Source organism: Diplotaxodon limnothrissa, linkage group LG5 (assembly GCF_057381915.1).
Source record: "Diplotaxodon limnothrissa isolate DT_005_m linkage group LG5, D_limnothrissa_male_GT1.1, whole genome shotgun sequence".
Lineage (NCBI taxonomy): Eukaryota > Metazoa > Chordata > Actinopteri > Cichliformes > Cichlidae > Diplotaxodon > Diplotaxodon limnothrissa.
In genome coordinates this window covers 36,425,086-36,445,916 of record NC_140600.1, presented here as the reverse complement: position 1 = coordinate 36,445,916, position 20,831 = coordinate 36,425,086, and the positions used below count along the sequence as shown (strand labels likewise).

The window sequence follows — 20,831 nt, the reverse complement described above, 5'->3', positions numbered from 1 at the left end:
TTGTCACTTTGCGCTAAACTTTTTCCGTGTTTAAAATCAGGAGCGTGCAGTTGCAAATTAACACGCCATGTTAATTTCGTAAAATGCTTGCAAACTGACTTGAAAATCAATGAAAGGAACATGGAGAGCTAAACGAATATACAGATTAATAGAGACTGGAGAGATACACACACACAAACACACATGCACACACACTACTACCCGTAAATTATGATCTGTGTTGACTAGTGGAACAAAAACTATTGGAGAAACGTAAACACAAGATGAGGCAACAAGACAAGACAAAGGGTGGAGGCAAAGTGAGGGGTGTAGGAGATCGGAAAGTACAAAGCTATACTATCTATACTTGGCTTTTACTGGAAAGTACAAAGCAAGTATAGATATAATATGAAGGAAAAACTGTGTTAATTTTACTTATAATAATTATTTGGTCGAATTGTTATAATGGCATTTCTTCCCAGTGCAGCCTTAATCATACAAACTGACATGTTTACAGTAGGAATGAACATGTAGTCGCTGGAAAAGCTGCGGTCAGCTATAAACAGCCACAGCTTAAATGCTGCCGTTGGCTGGATATTCCCAATGGTGTGATCAGTAGTTTGAGAGGCAGTGCTGGCCTGAGGCAAGTAGCCCCTGGCTTCATGTCCTGGTTATGGTCGAGCTGTTTAAGCTTTAGTTGACATTAAAACATAAATGTCTTTCTGAGCGCAGTTCTTGGAAAGATATAACAGTACTTAAATACAGCTAAATGGAGTTCAGTGTTTACTGAAATATCTAAACCAAATTTATATTACACGTTTATTAAATTTGAAACGGCTTTAAACACAAGAAACATATTAATGCATTTTCTTTCAGCACATCATTATTATTATTATTATTTTTGATATAGTTTTGTACACCCTTCTCTTTGAAATAAACAGCACTTACATGTCAGTGTTTTCAAGGTCTGCAGGCTGGAACTCACAGATGGTAGCAGAGAGACTGTGGATAAATTAACATCAAAAGATGTCAGTTAATCCTTTTCAAGTTCCCTGCAAAGAAAACTTAGTTACATAAAGTTGAGGAGTGGAAAAAAAAATCAAAGCAAGCTGTAATAATATTCTAGTAGGATTACAGAACATACAACCCCTCCAAATATAGATGTACTTTCAGCTTTTCCTTAAAAATGTAACACAAACACTAGTAAGTGTTAGAATCACAGATCACAAACAAATGAGAAAAACCTGTAACATCTGTCCTCAAAATTATATCACATACTGTGAAAAGTGTATGAAAGAAAATGATTCATCACAATGCAATATGCAAACTGATGTTGTATCCTGCAGCTGGTTTTCTCTCAGACTCTTAAAAAAACCACTGAAAAAGTGATTCATACTCTGTTACTGAGTGTTAGACCACCACATCTATAAATCCGACTGATATTATGTTTATGCAACACAGCTGACAAGTTTTTAGTAGAGCATAAGAAATAGCCATTTTAAGGGTGTAAAGACTGATTGACTGTTTTGAATGAGTGTAATGTTTTGTATTATTGATCTTCTGATGTCAGTGTGCACCCATTGTTGAGTGCTTACTATACAAAGTGCTGTGTACAAGATATATCAGTAGAGAATGTGTGTACAGGCATGACAGTGTGTGTGTGTCTGTATGTGTGTGTGTGTGCACACATACATTGCAAGTATTTTAAACCATAGACGAGTGATAGTGTTTCCTCATAAGCCTGTCTCGGCCTTGCATTCCTCTCATTGGTAGAGTCTGGTGTGTGCCGGCTTTCAACTAATCTGGGAAGAATGTCGGTTTCAGATGCACATGTGTTCCATTAAGTCCAGATCTGCGTAAATAATATAACATGCAACAGCTAGCATTACAGGTAACCATACCCCCACAGCTGCTCCTTCGGCTTTACAGTCCCCCAGTGGTGCAGCCTATAAAAAGGGAAGGCCAGTGTTGATTTCTAATGAGAAAATCTATTGCAGTGCTCACTGTGTTTTAAACAAGCTAATATCGCTTTGCAAAAAAAGAGAGATTATTTGGCAGTTCAAAAATATGACTCGAGAAATTAAATTGTATTGGATAAAAATTGGATACCTCTATATTAGATAAGAAAACTTGGAAAATGTGCATTGATGGTGCATTAATATATGTTAAATGGTACGCTGACAGATATTTGAATTACTCACCTTGACATGCATCAGAATAAAACAAATCTTTATGTAAATCAAAATGAAGACATGAATGTTTGTTGCATGGCTGGAGTCTTGCAACCATGCATGCTTCCCAAGTTATTAATGATTCTATATGCAGACCACTGCCATTAGACCTTTGTGTTTATTGTCAGCCTGCTCTGCTTGTAGTGATTGGCTTGGCCCTGCCAAGTGGCAGGCCAGTGTTTGCTTGTGCTGTCTGCCTGGGGAAACCCCTTTTGTCCCCAAACAGACACTGTATATAATACAAAGTTCAGAGGATGCCAGCGTCTTCCTGGTGTGGTGCAGCGTCTTCCTGTGGCAGATAAACAAAGTTAGTTAGAAGTTCCGAGTCATTTATTTAGTTATGTATTCATTTATGTTCCTTTTACTTTTTCGGCAAAGATTACAATAGCATGAACAAACAAGTGAATCTTGCCTGCTCTATTTTGGTCAGCAGTAGAGAGTGGGTGGGCAGGATTTTAAAAAAAAAAATAGAGAGAGAGAATAAGAGGTTAGATTCAACCCGAGGTCAAGTAGACATGGTACGGCATCTGGTTTGGCAAAAAATATCACAGAAACCCAAACCTGACCAAAAAAGTCAAAGAGAGAGGTGAGAGCCTCTGAAGTGAGTAGAAAACAAAAGAAAGGTGTCAGAGAACAAGTGTAAAGAACAATGCTTCTTGCACTTGCAAACTGTTGTGAGCCAGCAAGGAAATGTGAGGAGTTTGGCTTTTGCTGTTCTGGGTGCCAGCACTCCTAATGAGTCTGTCAGGGCCAGTTAGCACAGCCAGGCCTGCTTGTGTCCCCTCCAGGCCATAGACAGCTGTTATTAGCCCCGTAATGGCATGCCACAGGGCCAGATTAGCCTGGCACAGTGGAGAAATATCAAACATTCACTTACTGTGGCTCCTTCGCTGGCTAAAGAAGCTGTTTGGCAAGGAATTCATTTAGCTGTGATGCTGGCAAGCTACCTAACAAGCCCCAAAAGAAAAAAGGTCTTCAGTGAGAGATGGAGTTAGTGTACAGTAGCTCCTCTGGAAGAAAATGTTTTAGTTCAAGCAGATCGGGTCAGATTTCTGATCCCTATTAAGAAACACGAGTCACATCTCACATGGAATCATGCTTTTGCTTTATGATTAAGTAGACATGGTTTGCTGTTTTCTTTTTGCCCGGTGATGATTGGCAAAACAGCACATTCTTATCTTTACTAATGCTGTATCATCATTATGCAAACCTCATCGACAAGATGGCCACTGCTGTCTATTCATCTGTTTTTACCTTTCATAATGAGCACAGGAAATCAAAACCTTACACAGCAAGTACTCTCACTCTGCCTTGGGGGATAGTGTGCACTATGCACTGTCTGTGATCAGCCCACAACATCTGATCAGCATACTGGTAACAGTTACTGATCTATAAAGTACGCATCTTACATAGTATACTGTAAATCATACTCTTGTTTCGAGTCTGCTGTTTTCTGCATATGAATATGCAAGCTTTTGCATATCTGGCTTTGCAGCTTGCATCTCATGGCAATCACTCTGCATTTAGATCCATAAACACAATATACTAAAGTTGTTTAGGGTGTTTTCCTATAAGAGCTGGGGCCGAGTCACTATTTTACACCTATATGTGTTTTCCTGTCTATAAGCTCTTACACATGTTTTCCTTGAAGTAAAAGGCCAGCTGTGGTTAGTTCATGCCATTTAAAAAAAATATTGTTAAGCACTGCATGTCTCACTGCAAAACACTCTCAGGCTAATGCCCTTGAATGTATTTATGTCTTTCTGGGTGTTCTACATATGCACCCTGTCTGCGTGTTAAAGGAAGAAGAAAAGTGATCTGAGGGAAAGATAATGTGATATTTATTAATTACTGTATTGTGTGTTTTCTTTCAACAATTTGCATCATATCCTCATTAGCAGACCATATGGATTGAGTGTGGCAAAGTCATTATGTACTATACAAAGCAAGCAGCTGCTGTAGTTATTTCCAAATATAAAACTATGTCTTGTCCTCTTGTTTATGAGGGGGCAGTTTTCTACATCACTGATGGCAGCTTTTATTTTCACAACAGGCAGAATACAAAGCTAAAAGCGGGTCGAGAGAGAAAAAATAGATGTAGCCCACTTTATCAATGAACACGCACAAAGCACGCGTTCTCACTATTCTAAAAATCAGATGACTGAAACAACACAAAACCTATTGAACACATGTTACTGAAGAGTGATGCTAATGTGCAAACAACAGAATATCGAGAGAATAACAGATACGCAGTGCTGTGCGTACTAGCTGAGAGTGAAGTGAGGAGATTGATAAAGACAAAGAGATTAAGAGCATTAGATTTGAAGTAAATCCTGTGAGGTACCCATGCTGTGGCTGTGGGCCACAGTGTGAACCCCACTGAGCTACACTCTCTCTTTCCCTGGCAGAGATCACTTTGTGCGAATCATTAGCTTCCCAAGTACTGAGGGCTTTTCCGCAACTCTCGTAGGTGCGTCTGGAATCCACACGGGGCAGTACGGGGAGGAGCTGGCAGGCTTAAGACCCAGTACCTACACTCCGATTATCAGTTGTGTAATGTACAAAAAGATGGAGCCAGTAGTAAACCAGTGCATAGGAACACTGGCTACCAAACACAACAGCTTAGCACCATTAGTGCTGCTCCATGAGCCAATTTTATCCAGTTATTATGTGTAATACATCACCATGAAGTGATGTGATTAACTTGGCAGCCAATGTGCAGGTTTGTGACTTGGTAGAAATTTATGGAACTAACACTGGTAAACAAAAGGAGAACCATCAAAAAAACGTGTTTATTGACTGAATAATCTCTGTACTTTGGCTGAGACAGTAAAAGTAGAGAAACTTTGAAACTAAATTACTTTAAAGTTAATTTTATTAAAATGTGTATATTTTCATTACCGTTTAAAAAAAAAAGTACTGAATGTCTTTCTGTTTCTCTCCCCCCCTCCAGAGCAGATACGGTGCTCCAGATCGAGGTGTAAGGCTCTACAGTTCCCTGCCCATGCGCCCAAACCCTGACGGCAAGAGACTGCCCTCTACTGGGGTAAGACTCATCTCTCCCAGCCTCCCCTCCACCCACACACCCAATGGTCTCACCCACACCTATATGTCACTTTTAAACCATAGAGCAAGCCTCTGAACTTCCCTTAGTTGCACAACAAGAGTACCTAGACATCAGATGAGAAAGACGTATCGAGTTTTTGCCGAGTCCTACAAGTATTGATAATATAAAAGAATCTGCATGAAAATAACTGAAATATGCAGTCAGCAATGTCTGGACTGAAATCACTTCCAGGAAACAACTTAACCGAACAATTAACAATTCCTCACACTTTATTCCTAACATAAACCTCTTCCTCATTCTTTGACTATGCGTTGCACCCTCCACCCCTGACTAATACCAAGCCTATAATTTTTCCCACACTCACTCTAATAGTGATAGTAAGAGTCTCCTATCCCCACCCCATTATTGACCAAAAAATAGCACCCATCCGGCATGGTGGTTGGTGTGGTATTTCTTTGGTAGCTTCTCAAAGTAGCGTAGGTTGTGCAAATGATCGGTCAACCAATCGACTCCTACTGCATTTGTTTTGACACAGAACGAAAGCCAAGTTGTGCCTTTCTGGAAATAATACTTCTACCTGTTTCACGTGAAAAAGAATAATCTGATTATGTATGAAAATTAAACATTTTTCCCTTTTTCTTTATATTTTGCTGTGTTTGGACATCAAAGTCTCATTCTTTCTGTTATTTTATTATACAAATGTTCATGGGCATGGTTGGGAAAACAAAACAAAAAAAAAGATTACGTTTATTGAAGTTAAGTGATGGAACACCTCCAGTAATTTGACTTTGACAAAGTGCTGGAACAGTCAGTCTACTTTGTTTGTGAAACCATTCTTTCATTTTTTTAATAAAACATCTTTTTGCGGAAATCATAATTAGAATCTAGCTTGCCTTGCTTTAATGCATTTATGTAACAAAGGAGAGAAAATGAAAGAACAATAGAGCAAAATGAGAGAATTTAATTTCATATGTCTCCCTTTTTCATGTTTCACTCCATGCAAGTGCTTTTTGAATTATCTCTTCACTGCTCCAGGGCTCAATGGGAGGAAAAGTGAGGGAGTGAGGGAGAGGAAGAGAAGAGACAGGCAGACAAAGCGAAAGCTGTGTAATATTGTTGGTGCGCACCTTTTTTAATTACAACAGAGATTGTATTGATGTCTCAGGCCACATGTCCTAAATCATTTATCAAGGGGGAGAGTGCTAACAAAGCATTTCTAAGAAACCCATCCTCTCCCAGGGCCCAGAATCATATGTTATCTAAAGTGAATATTGTTAATGCTTTTCAGTGGAGAGACCCACTTACAAATCATGGGAATGAGTTCCTTGTCAGGACATCCGTGAGGTGGTAAAGATATATATCCACCTTCATCTAATCCGCTGTTGTGCAAATTAAATTGCACCTAAATCTCGATGTGGAAGCTGTTTGTAAAATAAAGACGCTCAAAGTTATGGATAAATGTTCAGCAGTGGAAAGAAGATTTGTATGTTGTCTAGTTGTTGTGTTCAGATTACACGTGTGCAAATTAGAATAGAACAAAAAAAAACAACGCAAAAACCACAACACACATATACACACAGACATTATAAAAAGAGAAAATGTGTGCTATTTTTCTCCCCAACTCTCTCTTTCTTACTCACCTTTGGTTTTGTATGTCATTTCCTTTTGTCTGTTATTACCTGGGTACAGCGTCAGTACAGTAGCATACTGTAGCTACAGGCTGCATGGAGAGGAGGAGAATATAAACCACTTAACATGCAGGAGGAAACCAGACGTTTTTCCATTGCACTTATCAGGTGCTGCGGTGAGAGCAAGTGTAAAGGTGTAGTAGGTCCCTGCCCCCCCTCACCCCAGCTCCTTCCTCCCCTCTTACTTCCCTTGCACACCCCTTTTATTTTCCCCTGATCTTTATCTCTGTCCCCCACCACACCACCACTCACCACCCTCAGTTCAGTTAAAAGTGGGCTTGGCACTTCCTCCCCCCCCCCCCCCCCCCCCACCCAAAAAGAGAAAGAAAAAGCATACACACACACACACACACACACACACACACACACACACACACACACACACACACACACACATTCCTTACCACCACCACCACTTCTTTTCTCTCTGTCAAACTAACCTCCAACTCCTGCTCTTCACCTCTATGTTTCCTGTCAAGGTGCACTGCCCACCCCCCTCCCCTCCCTCCAACCACCAACTCTGCCCCCGCAACCTTTTCTTTTTCTTTTTAATTCTTTCAACATCTATTACAGCTCTAAGTGCGTATGGTTCATTTTTATAAAAGTGTTCAGTGTAGAGGGCGGGATCTGCGTTGCTCTGCGGTAATCTTCTCATACCCAGATGTAGATGTGAAATATAGACGCGAGCTTTTGTTGTATTAGTTGACTTAAATGGAATCTCACTAGTAAAACAAAATAAAACTGTATTGAAGTATTCTCAAATTTATACATAATCATCTGAAAATTTGATGAACATAGGCATCTAATCTAAACTCACTCAAGTCAACTAGGTTTGGGGATCTACGCCAGAGATTGATCCTGTTTTCTCCCTGGTGGCTGCTGAGCACCCATACTATAGCGAACAATGATTAAAAAAGCTATTGAGTGTCAAGTTGTGACATTGAACTGGCTGAAAACACTTTATCGAGTTCTAAGCCACCCTTCATTTCTTTATAATTTGCTATGAAACCCTGAAATAGGTGTAGAAATGTACCAGCATACATGGAAATACAGTAGACATACATACAGCAAGCACAGTACATGAGGGAAAAACAGAGCTTGAAGTATATTTGGTATGACTACTTCTGCTCTTCAACACAATCTGAACTCTCTTAGGCAAGCTTTCTTTTAATTTTTAAAGGAATAGTTCTCCAGTCTTCTTGAAGGACATTCGAAGCTCTTCTTTGGATGTTGGCTGTCATTTATTCCATTCTCTGACGTACTGCTTCAGTTAACTTGAGGTCTGGCATCTGGGAAGGCCAACCTATAACTGATACTGTTTCATTGTGTGCTTTTATATCCAGGTATGCCTTTACTGCACTGGCAGTGTGTTTGGGATTGTTGTCATACTTATAAAAAAGTCGTTGCCAATCAGACACTTTCCACATGGTGCTGCATGATGGATCAAAATCTGATGTTACGGTTCTACGTTCATAATTCCATCAGTGTTTGACAAGATCTCCAACACCACTGGCTGAATGCTTCTCTCCGGCCCTCTCTACACTTACTGACAAGGGGATATATATATATATATATATATATATATATATAAACAAAAAAACACCCAGCACGCCCCTGCGGGCGGTTTATCCTTCAAGCTCGGGTCCTCTACCAGAGGCCTGGGAGCTTGAGGGTCCTGCGCAGTATCTTAGCTGTTCCCAGGACTGCGCTCTTCTGGACAGAGATCTCCGATGTTGTTCCCGGGATCTGCTGGAGCCACTCGCCTAGCTTGGGAGTCACCGCACCTAGTGCTCCGATTACCACGGGGACCACCGTTACCTTCACCCTCCACATCCTCTCGAGCTCTTCTCTGAGCCCTTGGTATTTCGCCGTCATTGTGGATGTTGGATATCGAAGAATCCATAGGTCCCGCATCCTATTCATGTAGCCATTTCCGCCGGGGTTACTTGCGTAGTAGCATTCCAACAATGCCCTGTTTTCGTCTCTTGCCCACCGATGCCTTCTATATATATATATATATATATATATATATATATGTATTTTTTTAAATCAAGTTTATTGAGTGTCCTGGGCCAAGGTAGGCAGCATTGACTGAGCATCAACACAGGAGAAACCAGAACTCCCAGAGAAAACCTACCCAAGCACACAGAGGACATTTAAACTCTATACAAGTTTGAAGCCTGGATCCAGTTGCTGCTGGAGAAGCAAAGATAATCAATGAGCCACTGTGGCTAAAGCACTAAGTAATGTTACAGATTCAGAGAGGAATGTGGTCCTTTTGATTTTGTTCTGAAGCCATGATTATGGAAGCTGATGTATGGATGTGATAGAGAAAGAGTGAGGGTATTTACAGTCTTACAATATGCTGTAGGACTCAGTTGCTTACAGTGCAACTTACTGTTGCATAGCTTAGCTAACAATGCAGTGACGTGGATGCCGATGTTACATTCTTAGTTTTAGGGAAATGTGTTAAGATCGTAGGTGCTGATGTTATCCTACTGTCCATCTTGCAAGTTGTACTTGATGTGTAGTGAAAATGCTGTTTTCTAGATTTTTGATGTTCACGTGTAAATGAAAATACAAGTTTGAATATCTATATTTCTCACTGAAATGTTGCATATCAGCGAGGTTAAAAAAAAATCCATTATACGTATTTTCTTCATCAAAAGACATTCGTGAATCTAATTCTTTTGAGTACACCCATGCATACTAGCTTTCAGGCTTCTATTGCGCTGCGTTTGTTGGCACATTGCTGTGAATCTTGGCGCATTACCACCACGTATAGATTACTGGGATTGTGTGAAACCATTGGCGGGAATGTGTATTGCATCAGCCGTATGCTTGTGGATGGGCTTGCATGTGTTTATGTGCACACATAAGAACTGATAAAAGGAGAACCCACTCACACAAATGTTCCTGCTATAGTGCCAATTGCAGTAACTTAAATTTGTGCAAATCAACTTATTCAACATTGTTTGAAAATGTTATAGATTTAAATACATGCCTTATATTTCTTGTACAACTGTTTGAATGGAACAAACTTTTGTGGGCCTGACCCATCGGCACATCACTCAAGCTTAAGAGGTAACCTTACGTATGCTGAATGCATGATTGATCTAATTTAGCTCCAGTTCAAGTTTTATTTTCTATAATGGAACTAGAGTAATTGCATTTACTGAGAATGATACAATGAAATAATTAAAAATTGAGTGTTTAAAGTCATGCACAACGACTCTCAAATATGCTTCAGTGGAGGGTTGTTTAGCTCAGGTTGAATTAACATCAGTGTATCCTTTGCAGGGAGTCACACTGTTTGAGCTATCGTGTAGATGTTGTTATTGTTGTTGTTGTTTTAGCTCCTCTGCCTTGACAGTGATACATAGGGTGAAGGTTCAGAATCTGCTGCAACGCAAAGATGACAGGTTCGTTTCAGGACTCAGGACTTTGTTTTTTCACCACATCCCCCTTTCTCTCGCTCCCTCTCTCCTGCTCTCTTCCTTGCTTTGTGTCTCTCTGTGTCTTTTTCCAAGCTGATTTGGAGCCTTGCATAGTCAATTATGTAGAGAGTGAGAGAAGGAGTGGGGGCTCCAGCTTCCATATTTTGGTGTGTTATTAATATTGCATGAGCACTATTCTGTAGCGAATATCTAAGAGACTGCCTATTAAGGCAGCAGCAGGAGAAGAATGTGACAGACGTACGCACGCACACACACATATATGCACACACTGTACATACACAGACCGAAAGCCAGAGAGCAAGGGTGAATCAGTCAGGATCAGGCACAGGTTGTTATAATTAGTGTTTTCCTGATTTATTACGCTGGGATAATAAGAGTGACTCATTTTCCTGTTTAATAAGTCTTGTTTGTTTATCTTGACATGGCTCGCATCACACTGTACAGTCAGTGTGTTTGATGTTAGTGAGAACTGAGTAATGTTCCACTGTAATTGTGCTTTGAATTGAATATTTTAACTAACCAACTGAATAAACAAACAAAACAGATGCAAAATAAGTGCCTGTTGTAAAACGTTTCCAAGATAATTGTTATATTGCCTATTGCAAAGCAGAAGTGGTCTGATGACAGGCTATTTATTTCCTGCTGCTGGGCGGGTATCAATGATGCACAGAGTAAGTGTCAACACTGACAGGCTGAGAAGATCCCTGGTGATGACTGAGAGGCTCAGCGTGGATACTTATTGCTTTTTGGGTGCTAAATGGCAGTGACACTGTGTGGTCTGTGAGAGACTTCTCATTTCATGCCACCAGAGACTGAAAAGTTAGGTAATATCATTTAATATGAGCACATTTAAACACAAATACAATATTTAGGAATTAGATCAGATTTTTTTTCTAAAACTTACACATTGGGTGATTAGTTCTAGTATTGACTTCTCAGGATCTATGATGTCACCTTCACTTGTCCAAAGCTAATAAAGATAGGTAAAAGATAAGCCGGAAATCTTTGGAAATTTGAGAAAACATGTAAAGTGTAATGCAACAGAACATAATGTATAGTCATACAAAATATTTGATTTCCCCCCTCACAGATATATTTCTTCCAAAAAAGTAAGATTATGTTATTAAATGTATGGCAGTTTGCAGAGACAGCAGTTCAATTAGTTCACTCGTCATTAAAGTATATTTTTTTGTGTATCAGAAATACTTTGCAAAGCTTAATATTGCTTTAAATTCATTATCCATGTTAATTGTTTTATCTGAGCATCTGTATTTGCCAAATCAGGTAGGCTACCATCAATCTCAATATCAAAAATAATAATTATCAAACTCATGGGACATGCAGACGTGCCACTCCTTCATAGCTTTTTCCTCTTGCAGTAGCAATGCAAGGTGCCCAGAAAGCCCGGCCCGGAGTCAACAAAGCCAGTTAGTCTAGTCTACAAACATCACGCTGGGCTTAATGTCGAACAAGTGCTTGGTGACCTTAGAGCACCAGCTGGAGTTTAAAGAAGTCTTTAAAAGGCCGATTCTCCACAGTAATATCATCGCCCATGCCTCAAAGAGTCAGGATTAAGGCCCACTTTGCCCCACGAAAATGTAACAAATGTGTGAAAACATCACAGCCGAAGCCAATGTGGGGAGAACGATGTAGAGAGTGGCAGCGGAGTTGGTGGTAGGGGGCTTACGAACGATACAAGAGGCAGAAAAGAAGGGAGAAAGTAAGGGAAACTCAACATCTTAACACTCGCCAATCCGCCTCCATGCCAGAGATATCAATGTAGTTGGCTTTCTCTGAAATTCAAATGGCAAGAGGAAAAAAAGTAGATGAAAAAGGGGGAAAAAAAGAAACCTCTGGCTTTGGAAAGGGGAGGGGAGGGGGTGCTGAGAAAAAGACCTGTCATCTATGTATTAGTGCTCTGTAAATATTACATGAGCTCCACATTCACTCAGTTGTTTGGCATTACTTCCACTGGATGGGTATATTATTTTAGAAACCATGCCTTGTTTATGGAGAGGCATGACCTACTTCCAGACACTCCTCTCTTTCTCTCTCTTTGGTATTTTTTCTTCCCTTTCCTTCTTTCTCTCATTCCTTTTACCTCTCTCTCTCTCTCTCTCTCTCTCTCTCTCTCTCTTTCTCGCTCTCTCTTATTCACTTTCAATCTGCGAAATCTCAACTGGTTGTCCCTGCTGAACAATTACAAGGCAGAGAGACCCAAATGGAGATGTTTGTAGAAAACAACATGTGTATAATTAAGGTTTAATGAGCTCTTGTCAGGGTGGAATGTGCAATTAGATTGGTAATAGAAAATTCAGCCTAAATGCTAGTGGCAGAGGCTGGATGTGGAGTCAGCATGGCAGTGAATGAAAGAACAGTGAATTATTTTGAGCCCTATTGACAGAAGTAGATGGTACTGGATGCTGCATTTAGATTTAAATACATGGTGAGTTCCCAAATGCACAAAAACGTTGTGTTTTTTTCTCCCGATGGTGCTATATTGTGTGTGTTCTGTTTTTTGTTTTTTTAATTACTGGGATCCGGCACACCGGGTTGTTTTTTTTGTTTTTTGTTTTTTAAAATTCTTTAACAGCTACACTGTGCAGAATAAAGCAAGACAATAAACAGAATTTTAATTGAGAAAGTAATAAATGTGCTTGTGCATGATGTATAAAAGGGCAAGTAGGTTTCAATCAAAATATCTCTATTTCTTAACAAAAAGGCAGATTTGATATTTTGTCACAGTATACCAAGCAGTAAATTTTAATTGATTAGTTGATCATTAATTTATGTCTTCATCGGTTTTGATGTTCCACATTTAATAAAATCAGAGTTTTTAAATGTAAGGTATTCACAACAGGTCAAACATTCACGTTCAACTATTTTTAAGTTGCCAAATTCTAATAGTGTAAATAGTATCACATCTTTCATGTACAGGCTTTGTAGAAATCTAGGATTTACTTTGAAATGTGTCGTGATACGGTTATTGAAAACATTACCTTTCAGGTGAATGTAACAATAAAGCACCGGTTACTACAGATGGACCACATTAAAATCACTGCCTAACATTTCTTTCTAGGTCTATGCTTTTTCTGCTACACAGGATCACTATTTTATGGGCAAACATTTCTCCATGTTTAAATAAGGCAGTTGTGAGTAAAAGCAGGTATCTTTTTGCTCTCTTCCTCTTTTCTGACAGCCTTTCTCTTGACTTAGTGGAATTGTGGCTTGTTGGTCTGGTGGAGAAGATCCATGCACACACAAAAAAATTGTGTTTGGCTCTTTCTGAATTACTTGACTAGTCCCTGAAAGAAAGGGTCCTTTGTTGGCTTCCTCCGGGACTGCCCTTGAAAGGCTCCTATTGTGTGGTAAACACTATGATATAATGCAAGTGGATTTAATAGATTTAATGGAACAAGCAGATGTGGTTTTCAAGTCTTCATGTGATGAGTAGCTGTCTGTTTCAGGTGATCAGAACCACACCTGAAAGAAATGAAATAATATACGAACGATGTGGCATTCTAAAATCATGCAAAGCTCTGACTCTGTGTTAAATACTCGTGTGGAGACAAAAATCAACACAATTGATTTGTGCATGATTTAAGTGCGATTTGATATCTCATTTGCTATATTTCACTTGATCTTCCATATTGTTGTGTTGTAAGTCAAGGTTAGGCAGAGTGGGGGCTGTTGAATGTCAGCGACGTGTTAGCTTTGTTTTCATTGTGTTAACAGGAGCACAATGGTACGATTGTCTGGCCATCTGAAACCATACACCTACCCAGAGCTTTCGGGGGTCAGAGGTGGGGGAGATGTGTGTGCCTTTAGTCCAGTGAACCATGCATTTTGAAAAAGCCAGAAACAGAAGAGTAATCCATCCAGCAAACCATCAAAAACATTCTGCTTCACTGTCCTGCACAGATACCAGATTTGCTCATCGTGAAAAATGTTCTCATCTTCCAGATACAAATTATGCCCCCCCCCCATGTTGCTTTCTAATCAGTTATGCATTATTTTAAGATGTCATTTGAAAAGTGGCATGCTTCTTGAAGCCCCTCAACGTGATGGACAAGATCATAAAGCTGAGCAATAAACCTGAGATAAATGTTATATCTTAACACTGATAGAGGCAATTAAGTCCATCATAAGAGAGAGAGAGGGAACACTCTCCTCAGGAGACTCATTCACTTGCATGGTTTAACATGATCCCCAGCTAAATGCCTTATTTTATTTCTCCTCTCAGCTCACAGCTTACAGTCGAGCACAAATTGAGCTGATTTTTTTCTTCTTCGCAGAATTTGGTTGTTCTGTCTGGTCTGCCCTTTTCTGTCTACCATCATGTCTCTCTCTCTGCCGCTCCCTTTGGCTCTCTCCTCCCCACTTCAATGTATTTGTCATGGTAATGTAAAAAATCTCAGCTGCTTCAATTCATTTCGTGCTCTTTCAGTCGAGAAAGAAGGGCAATTCTGTTTCTCCTCACTAGTTTCTGTGTTAAGGCTCTCAGGTAATGAAGACCACATTTCATCTGCATGCAGTTATATGACTGGGCGTGGCTGAGCAGGTCTGTTATGGGAAAATAAATATTATGAAAGGGCTAACTTCGTTATCTTTATCACACTGGGATCAATGTGTGTGTGATGGAACAGGAGACAGTGCACAAACACAAAGGCCAGTATGCAGAATGCATACATCCAGCTCTTAAAACATAATGCACCCACGCTCATGTCGTATGTGTGTGCGAACATACAAACCAGAGAAGCCCATATATGTAGCAGCAGAGATATCTACACGTGAACACATGCAGTGCAATACTGCTTTATATCACACCATCCCACTTATTTTCTGCACTTTGGTTATGTCTGTATGCCTGTGTGTGTGTGTGTGTGTGTGTGTGTGTGTGTGTGTGTGTGTGTGTGTGTGTGTGTGTGTGCGTGTGTGTGTGTGTGTGTCTGTTTGCGTGTATATGTGCCTGCCAGTGAGTCATTGAATGCTCTAATGACCACAGTCCTGACACAGGTATTTTGACTGCTGCCTCTTTCCATCGGCACATTGACTGACATGCGATTAGTTACGCTGGTGTGGAAAACTAGGAAGGCTCATGCTGTAACCCTGGAAAAGACTGGGAGGAGGGTAAAGTCCTCTTCTCCACATCTCTGCTGTTTCATCTTTCTGTGAATTTAAAACATCTCTGGCTGCATTTAAGGGTTCTGTTATTTTGTACTCAGTACATACAGGAAAGCACGGCTGGGCTCACAGTAACCTTATGAGAAAACCATCGAGATCAATACAGGTTAGCAGGACAGTAGGAAAGAACGTTGTGTAGTTATATAGTAATAGTAGTTGGGATTTGCTATAAAACTGATCTCAAAATGCTTAGTGAGTTGACCATGTACCGATTGAACTTAAGGAATCCATTTAAATAAATGGATAAAAAAAGCCCTGAGTCCAACATATTGAGGCTGTACAAATTTTAATTTTGGGTTAAAGAGAGCTTTCATATCTAAGCAGTACTCAGCACTGGTGAATGCTTTTCAGCATAGTCCGACCAGTATTTTGGCAGCCCAGTGTTATTGCCCACTGTCAACTATTTGCCAGTTATTGGTATCAGCTTTTTAAACACCTGATAAATGAAAAATAAATGTCTGTAAAGAACAGACAGGAGAAACACCCCTCATCTGTGTTACAAGTGTTGATATTGCCTAGAGGAACACTCTACAACTTTCATATTGACAACAAGTGTTTGGAACGCCACAAACACAACAACCACCTGATCAAAGCAGAGTCTGGGACAGTGTAAATGAATAAATAGATAACCACACATGACAAATGAGGTGCAAAACTGTTTCTGACATAAAGGACATAAATATCAGCCTATGTATCACATTTTTAAATCACCAAGTATCGGTATGAATATAGGTCTTAAAATCAGCCCTATATCTGTCGAGCTCTGTCGAGTTCTTATTTGTTCATTACTGATTTGATTTAGTTGAATTTTAGCATAAAACTTGTTGACCCTTTTTTAAGTTCTGTAAACATTAAAAATAATGTTTGTGACATAACCGTTGGGTACAAATGGTATGACAATGCAGTTGTTTTTGGACAGTGATTGTGGTGAAAAATACAAATATTTATTCTTGTCTATGAATTAGAATAATCTCAGTTCATACTCCTCCATCTGCTTCCCAGTGCTACATGAAAACGTGATGTTTTACTTCCATCCTCAATATAATCTATGCTTATCTAAACAAAAAACAGAAATATTTAAAGTACATTAATACAGATTTATATATCTACTATAAAATATAAAATTACTTGCTATGTATAAACCTGAAATATGACAGAAAACTGATACTGTGAAAGTTCATTATCCATTTGCATTCATTTCATCGAACATAACAAATAAAGGCAAATATGATTTATTCCTTACAGAAGATTACTGTATCTACTATCCATTAAAAAACAAATCCAGTGTTATTTAAAAGTTTAAAAAAATCCTAAATGTCATTTATCCCATATAAAAATATTATTCAATGAATGGATGAAACTAGATTAAACTAAAGGTGTGAATCCATGTTTGAAGGCTTTGCAAAACTCAGTTTCTGATATGCTGCGTTTCAGTCAACTGTTCTATAACCTCTGCAACTGTGGTGCACTTCCTGCATCAAACTGACATTGGTTTGGCTTTACGCAAACACAAAGTTATTTATAGCATCTCTCCCACTTTATTTTCTCCCTCCCATTCTCTCCCTCACTCTCTATTTGCATTTCTGCTATGCAAACAAGAAACTGGTGTCAGCTGCATCAGTTCTACAGGCCTAACTTGTCCCTTTTCTTTCTCAAGCCTCAATCTTTTTCAAAAATTTTCTCCTCTTCTGTCTCCCTGTAGCTTTCTACCTCTCCCACCTTCACCCTGTTTTTCCTCCTCCCTTCAACCTCTCTCTCTCTGTCTGTGTTTTCCTTTGCTCAATTGTTTTGCTGTAGATTTGACCGCTATGATTAATGACCTCGAAGCCACAGGAAAGCAAACACAGAGAGACACGACATGCATGCTGTTCTCTTACAAACCTCCCTTTTTCCTCATATATCCGCTACTTCTATGTTCACACATTATGACTTCTAGGGAAAACATCTTCGAATTAAGAGTCAGATTATACAAAGTCAAGATTTGGTATACTTTTCAACTTATTTTTCCTTTATTTTCATCCCTTATTTCCTGATTACTTTAGTAGATTAAATGTTTGCCAAAGGCCTTTATTATAATGAATTACGTGTTTTTTAGCATCATCTACTCTAAGGTCAGAGCCCTTGTCTGTCTTCTCTGTGTTTGAAATGAGGAAATTAATCTCAGTGGTCAGTTAAAGGTCTTGGAGGCTAGCAGTCAGAGGTCAGTGGTTAGAGATAAGCATCAAATTAGGCCTTCAGAGTCTTGGTCAAGTACACTTTTGTATCTTTATTTATTTCAGACATAATAAAACAAACAAAAAAACCAATATATACTCGTCTACATGTATTTTCATTTACGAATATGAATATATGTGTAGATATACACACACACACGTATTTGTACAGACAAACAAGAAAAATATAATAAAATAAAACACATTCGTCTAACATGAGATAACACTTCAGCTAGGTGCTTGGCTGAACGAAGCTCATTCAGAAAGATTAGAATTGAGTTTGGCCTTTAATAACACAAAAGAAAAGGTATGCAAGTGCAGCTGGTTAGCTTAGCGCAGCATAAAGACCAGACACAGTCTCATCTAAAAAAATAATTGCTGCTAAAACTTCTTGTCCTTACTTCTTTCTAAACAAATAAAATGTAATGAGATAATGTGTTAACTGGTAGGTTTTCTAACCCTTTTTTAAAGGTCTTTACTCAGATGAGCTGGTTCCTCAGCCAAGTGAATCTAATTGCCTGTTTTTTAAATTATTGTCATCAATTTGGTGTCGAGACAGGAGAATGGTATTGGTGGTTTCATCTATGTCTAGGCAAGAAAGGGGAGTAATTTCGTTTCACAAAAGGTAAAATCATTCCTTTTGACGTACTCCAGATTAGAGTGAGAGCATTAAATAAAAATCAGCACAGCATGACAACCGAGGTTTGTAAAAACTGTGTGTACAGTACACTCACCAGTTGTTAACCTCACAGTACCAGGAAATGATTATTTTTACCTTTTCCTCTGATTTTAGATGGTGTTTATTATTTTAACAGCTCTGCCCTTGGAGACTCCTCCCATTGTGTAGCAAGAGCACAGTTGCAGACCTCAGTTTGCTCCTTTGACATTTGATATAATTGTTTTGCACTTACCCTGTTTTGCTCATTGAGATCTGGTTTGCAGTTGTGAAAATAAACTATTCTAAGACACCTTGACATCTAGCACAATGTGAGTAGGACAGCATGTAAAATCATTCTCCAAGAGCAAGAACGTGATTGTATTTTCATTGCAGAATACAATGATTGTTCCTTCTGCAAACTAATAGTGCTATCAGGCAGAAATTATTGCACTAGAAGTAACAGTTCCATCAGAGGCTGAATGATAACATGGAAATGGAACTGGGGCTTCGAATTGAATAATGTTGCAAGGAATTGCCTTTGTACTTTGGTTTGTTTGTTGCCCTCAATGTGTTATGTATGAAGATGGAAATAAATGTTAATGAAAACTGTGCTGGAGTTGAATCTGAGTATAACTTAAATGGAAATATTGGAATGTTAAGGGAAAAAAATCCCAGAATTGATAAAAAAGAATAAGTGATTTGCATAAATTGGTCCCTGCAACACTTTGCATGTGGTGAAAAATTGCTACAATAAGACCCGGGTCCATTTTCAGTCACCATGCCAGAGCTTGAGAAACACCCTCCCACTCTGACTCACTGTAGGCACAAACCAGTCACGTTATTTGACCTTACAGTAGCAACAGTAATTCATCTCGGCCACTACTAGCTGTCTTGAGGTGTGTTTTGTTTTCTCATAAATGGTTGGTGCCAAATAGTGTCAGACAGAGAGGGAGGGAAGGCCTCTGGGAGAGTGTGAGCGAGCGTGCGTGTGTGTGAATGTGTGCGCATGTTTATATGCCCGTGTCTTTCGAGCTGCGGCCTCTGGCTGTGACCCCAGTGTTAATCACTGTACAGCCAGAACAACCACAGGCTTCTGTCGCCACTACTGCAGCTACAGCCCTTCTCCTCTCCTCCTTTATGTCAGTGTCATTCATGCTCCCTGTGCTTTTTTTAAATGTATCTCTCTAACCCCCCCCCCCCCCAAATACCTACAGTATGTTCCCTACTTGGCCTCCTACTTGCACAAGATCGCTATCCCCTTCCCCATTAGCTCCAGGATACACCCTTGTCGTTCTCATCGCCTCTCCATAACCTCAAACTGTCACCTTTTCTCTAGCCTATGCCTCCCCTTTAGGCTTCTTTAGCTTGGTATTTCTGAGCTATGAAATCGCTGGGCTGTCCTGTCCTGTCCTGATTTAACTAGCAAAGTGCAGAACAAGCTAAAGGCTGTTCTCTTTGTGTGTATCACTAAATAGGTGGCAGGGTTGGTAAAAATGTTGGCTTGGGATGTTTTTTGTCATGTTTTTCATGTTGTTTTTGGTTATTAGTGTATTACGTGACAGGCTGGTGTCATATCATAATTTGATAAATTTGATAATGTTTTGCTTTACATTTATGATTTTTTTATTTGCAAATATAACAAGCAATATAAACAAAGACGATCAGCAACTTGTGGGTCTGAAAAACTTGCAAGTATGCAGAAGTGCCAAAAAGTGTACTTCTTAAAATGTCCACTTGAGGCTGGTTCCCAAAGCAGGTCAGTCCCCACAGACTGAAACTGTGAAACTGGTTAAATAACAAGTTTAACGGCAGAGAACGTAGGTGACCTTGTTTGTGATGTCGGTGACTTTTAGACAGCTTTTAATGCAATGATCTGAATTTTTCCGACAGTGTGGTTAGTTGTGCAAACAGACTATACAAGTTTTGTTCCACATTCTCTTTTTGTATTTATATTAATTTGAATTAAGGGTGTGGTGGTTAACACTATCACCTGTTATCAAGTAAGTCCTGGGTTTGAATCCCCTGGCCGGCTGGGGCCTTTCTAGGTGAAGTTTACATGTTCTCCCACAGTCCAAAGACACGGATGTTAGATTCATTGGTGATTCTACATTGGACTTAGGTGTAAACGGTTGTTTGTGTCTCTGTTTTAGCAGTGCAGTAGATTGGCGACCTGTCAAGGTTGCACGCTGCCTCTTGCCCCATGACAGCTGGGGTAGGTTCCAGCCTAACTGCCAGTCTGAATTAGATAAGCAGAATATGGATGGATGGACTTGCAATTAATTAGCAGACCTGTGCATCTCACACATATATTCTAATGATGCAGCTTGGGTAGCACTCGAGTCTCTTGTCCTGA

The 20,831-nt window shown here is 39.5% G+C and overlaps 1 protein-coding gene across 3 annotated transcripts in view; it reads left to right on the top strand.

Moving 5' to 3' along the window:
• tox2 (TOX high mobility group box family member 2) overlaps positions 1–20,831 on the top strand; it is an 84,792-nt gene that overhangs the window by 22,605 nt on the left and 41,356 nt on the right. For all 3 annotated transcript variants that reach the window (XM_085354672.1, XM_085354671.1, XM_085354670.1), the window contains exon 2: positions 5,164–5,256. In XM_085354672.1, coding sequence (XP_085210798.1) covers positions 5,164–5,256 — 93 coding nt within the window. The remainder of the gene's footprint in view (positions 1–5,163; positions 5,257–20,831) is intronic.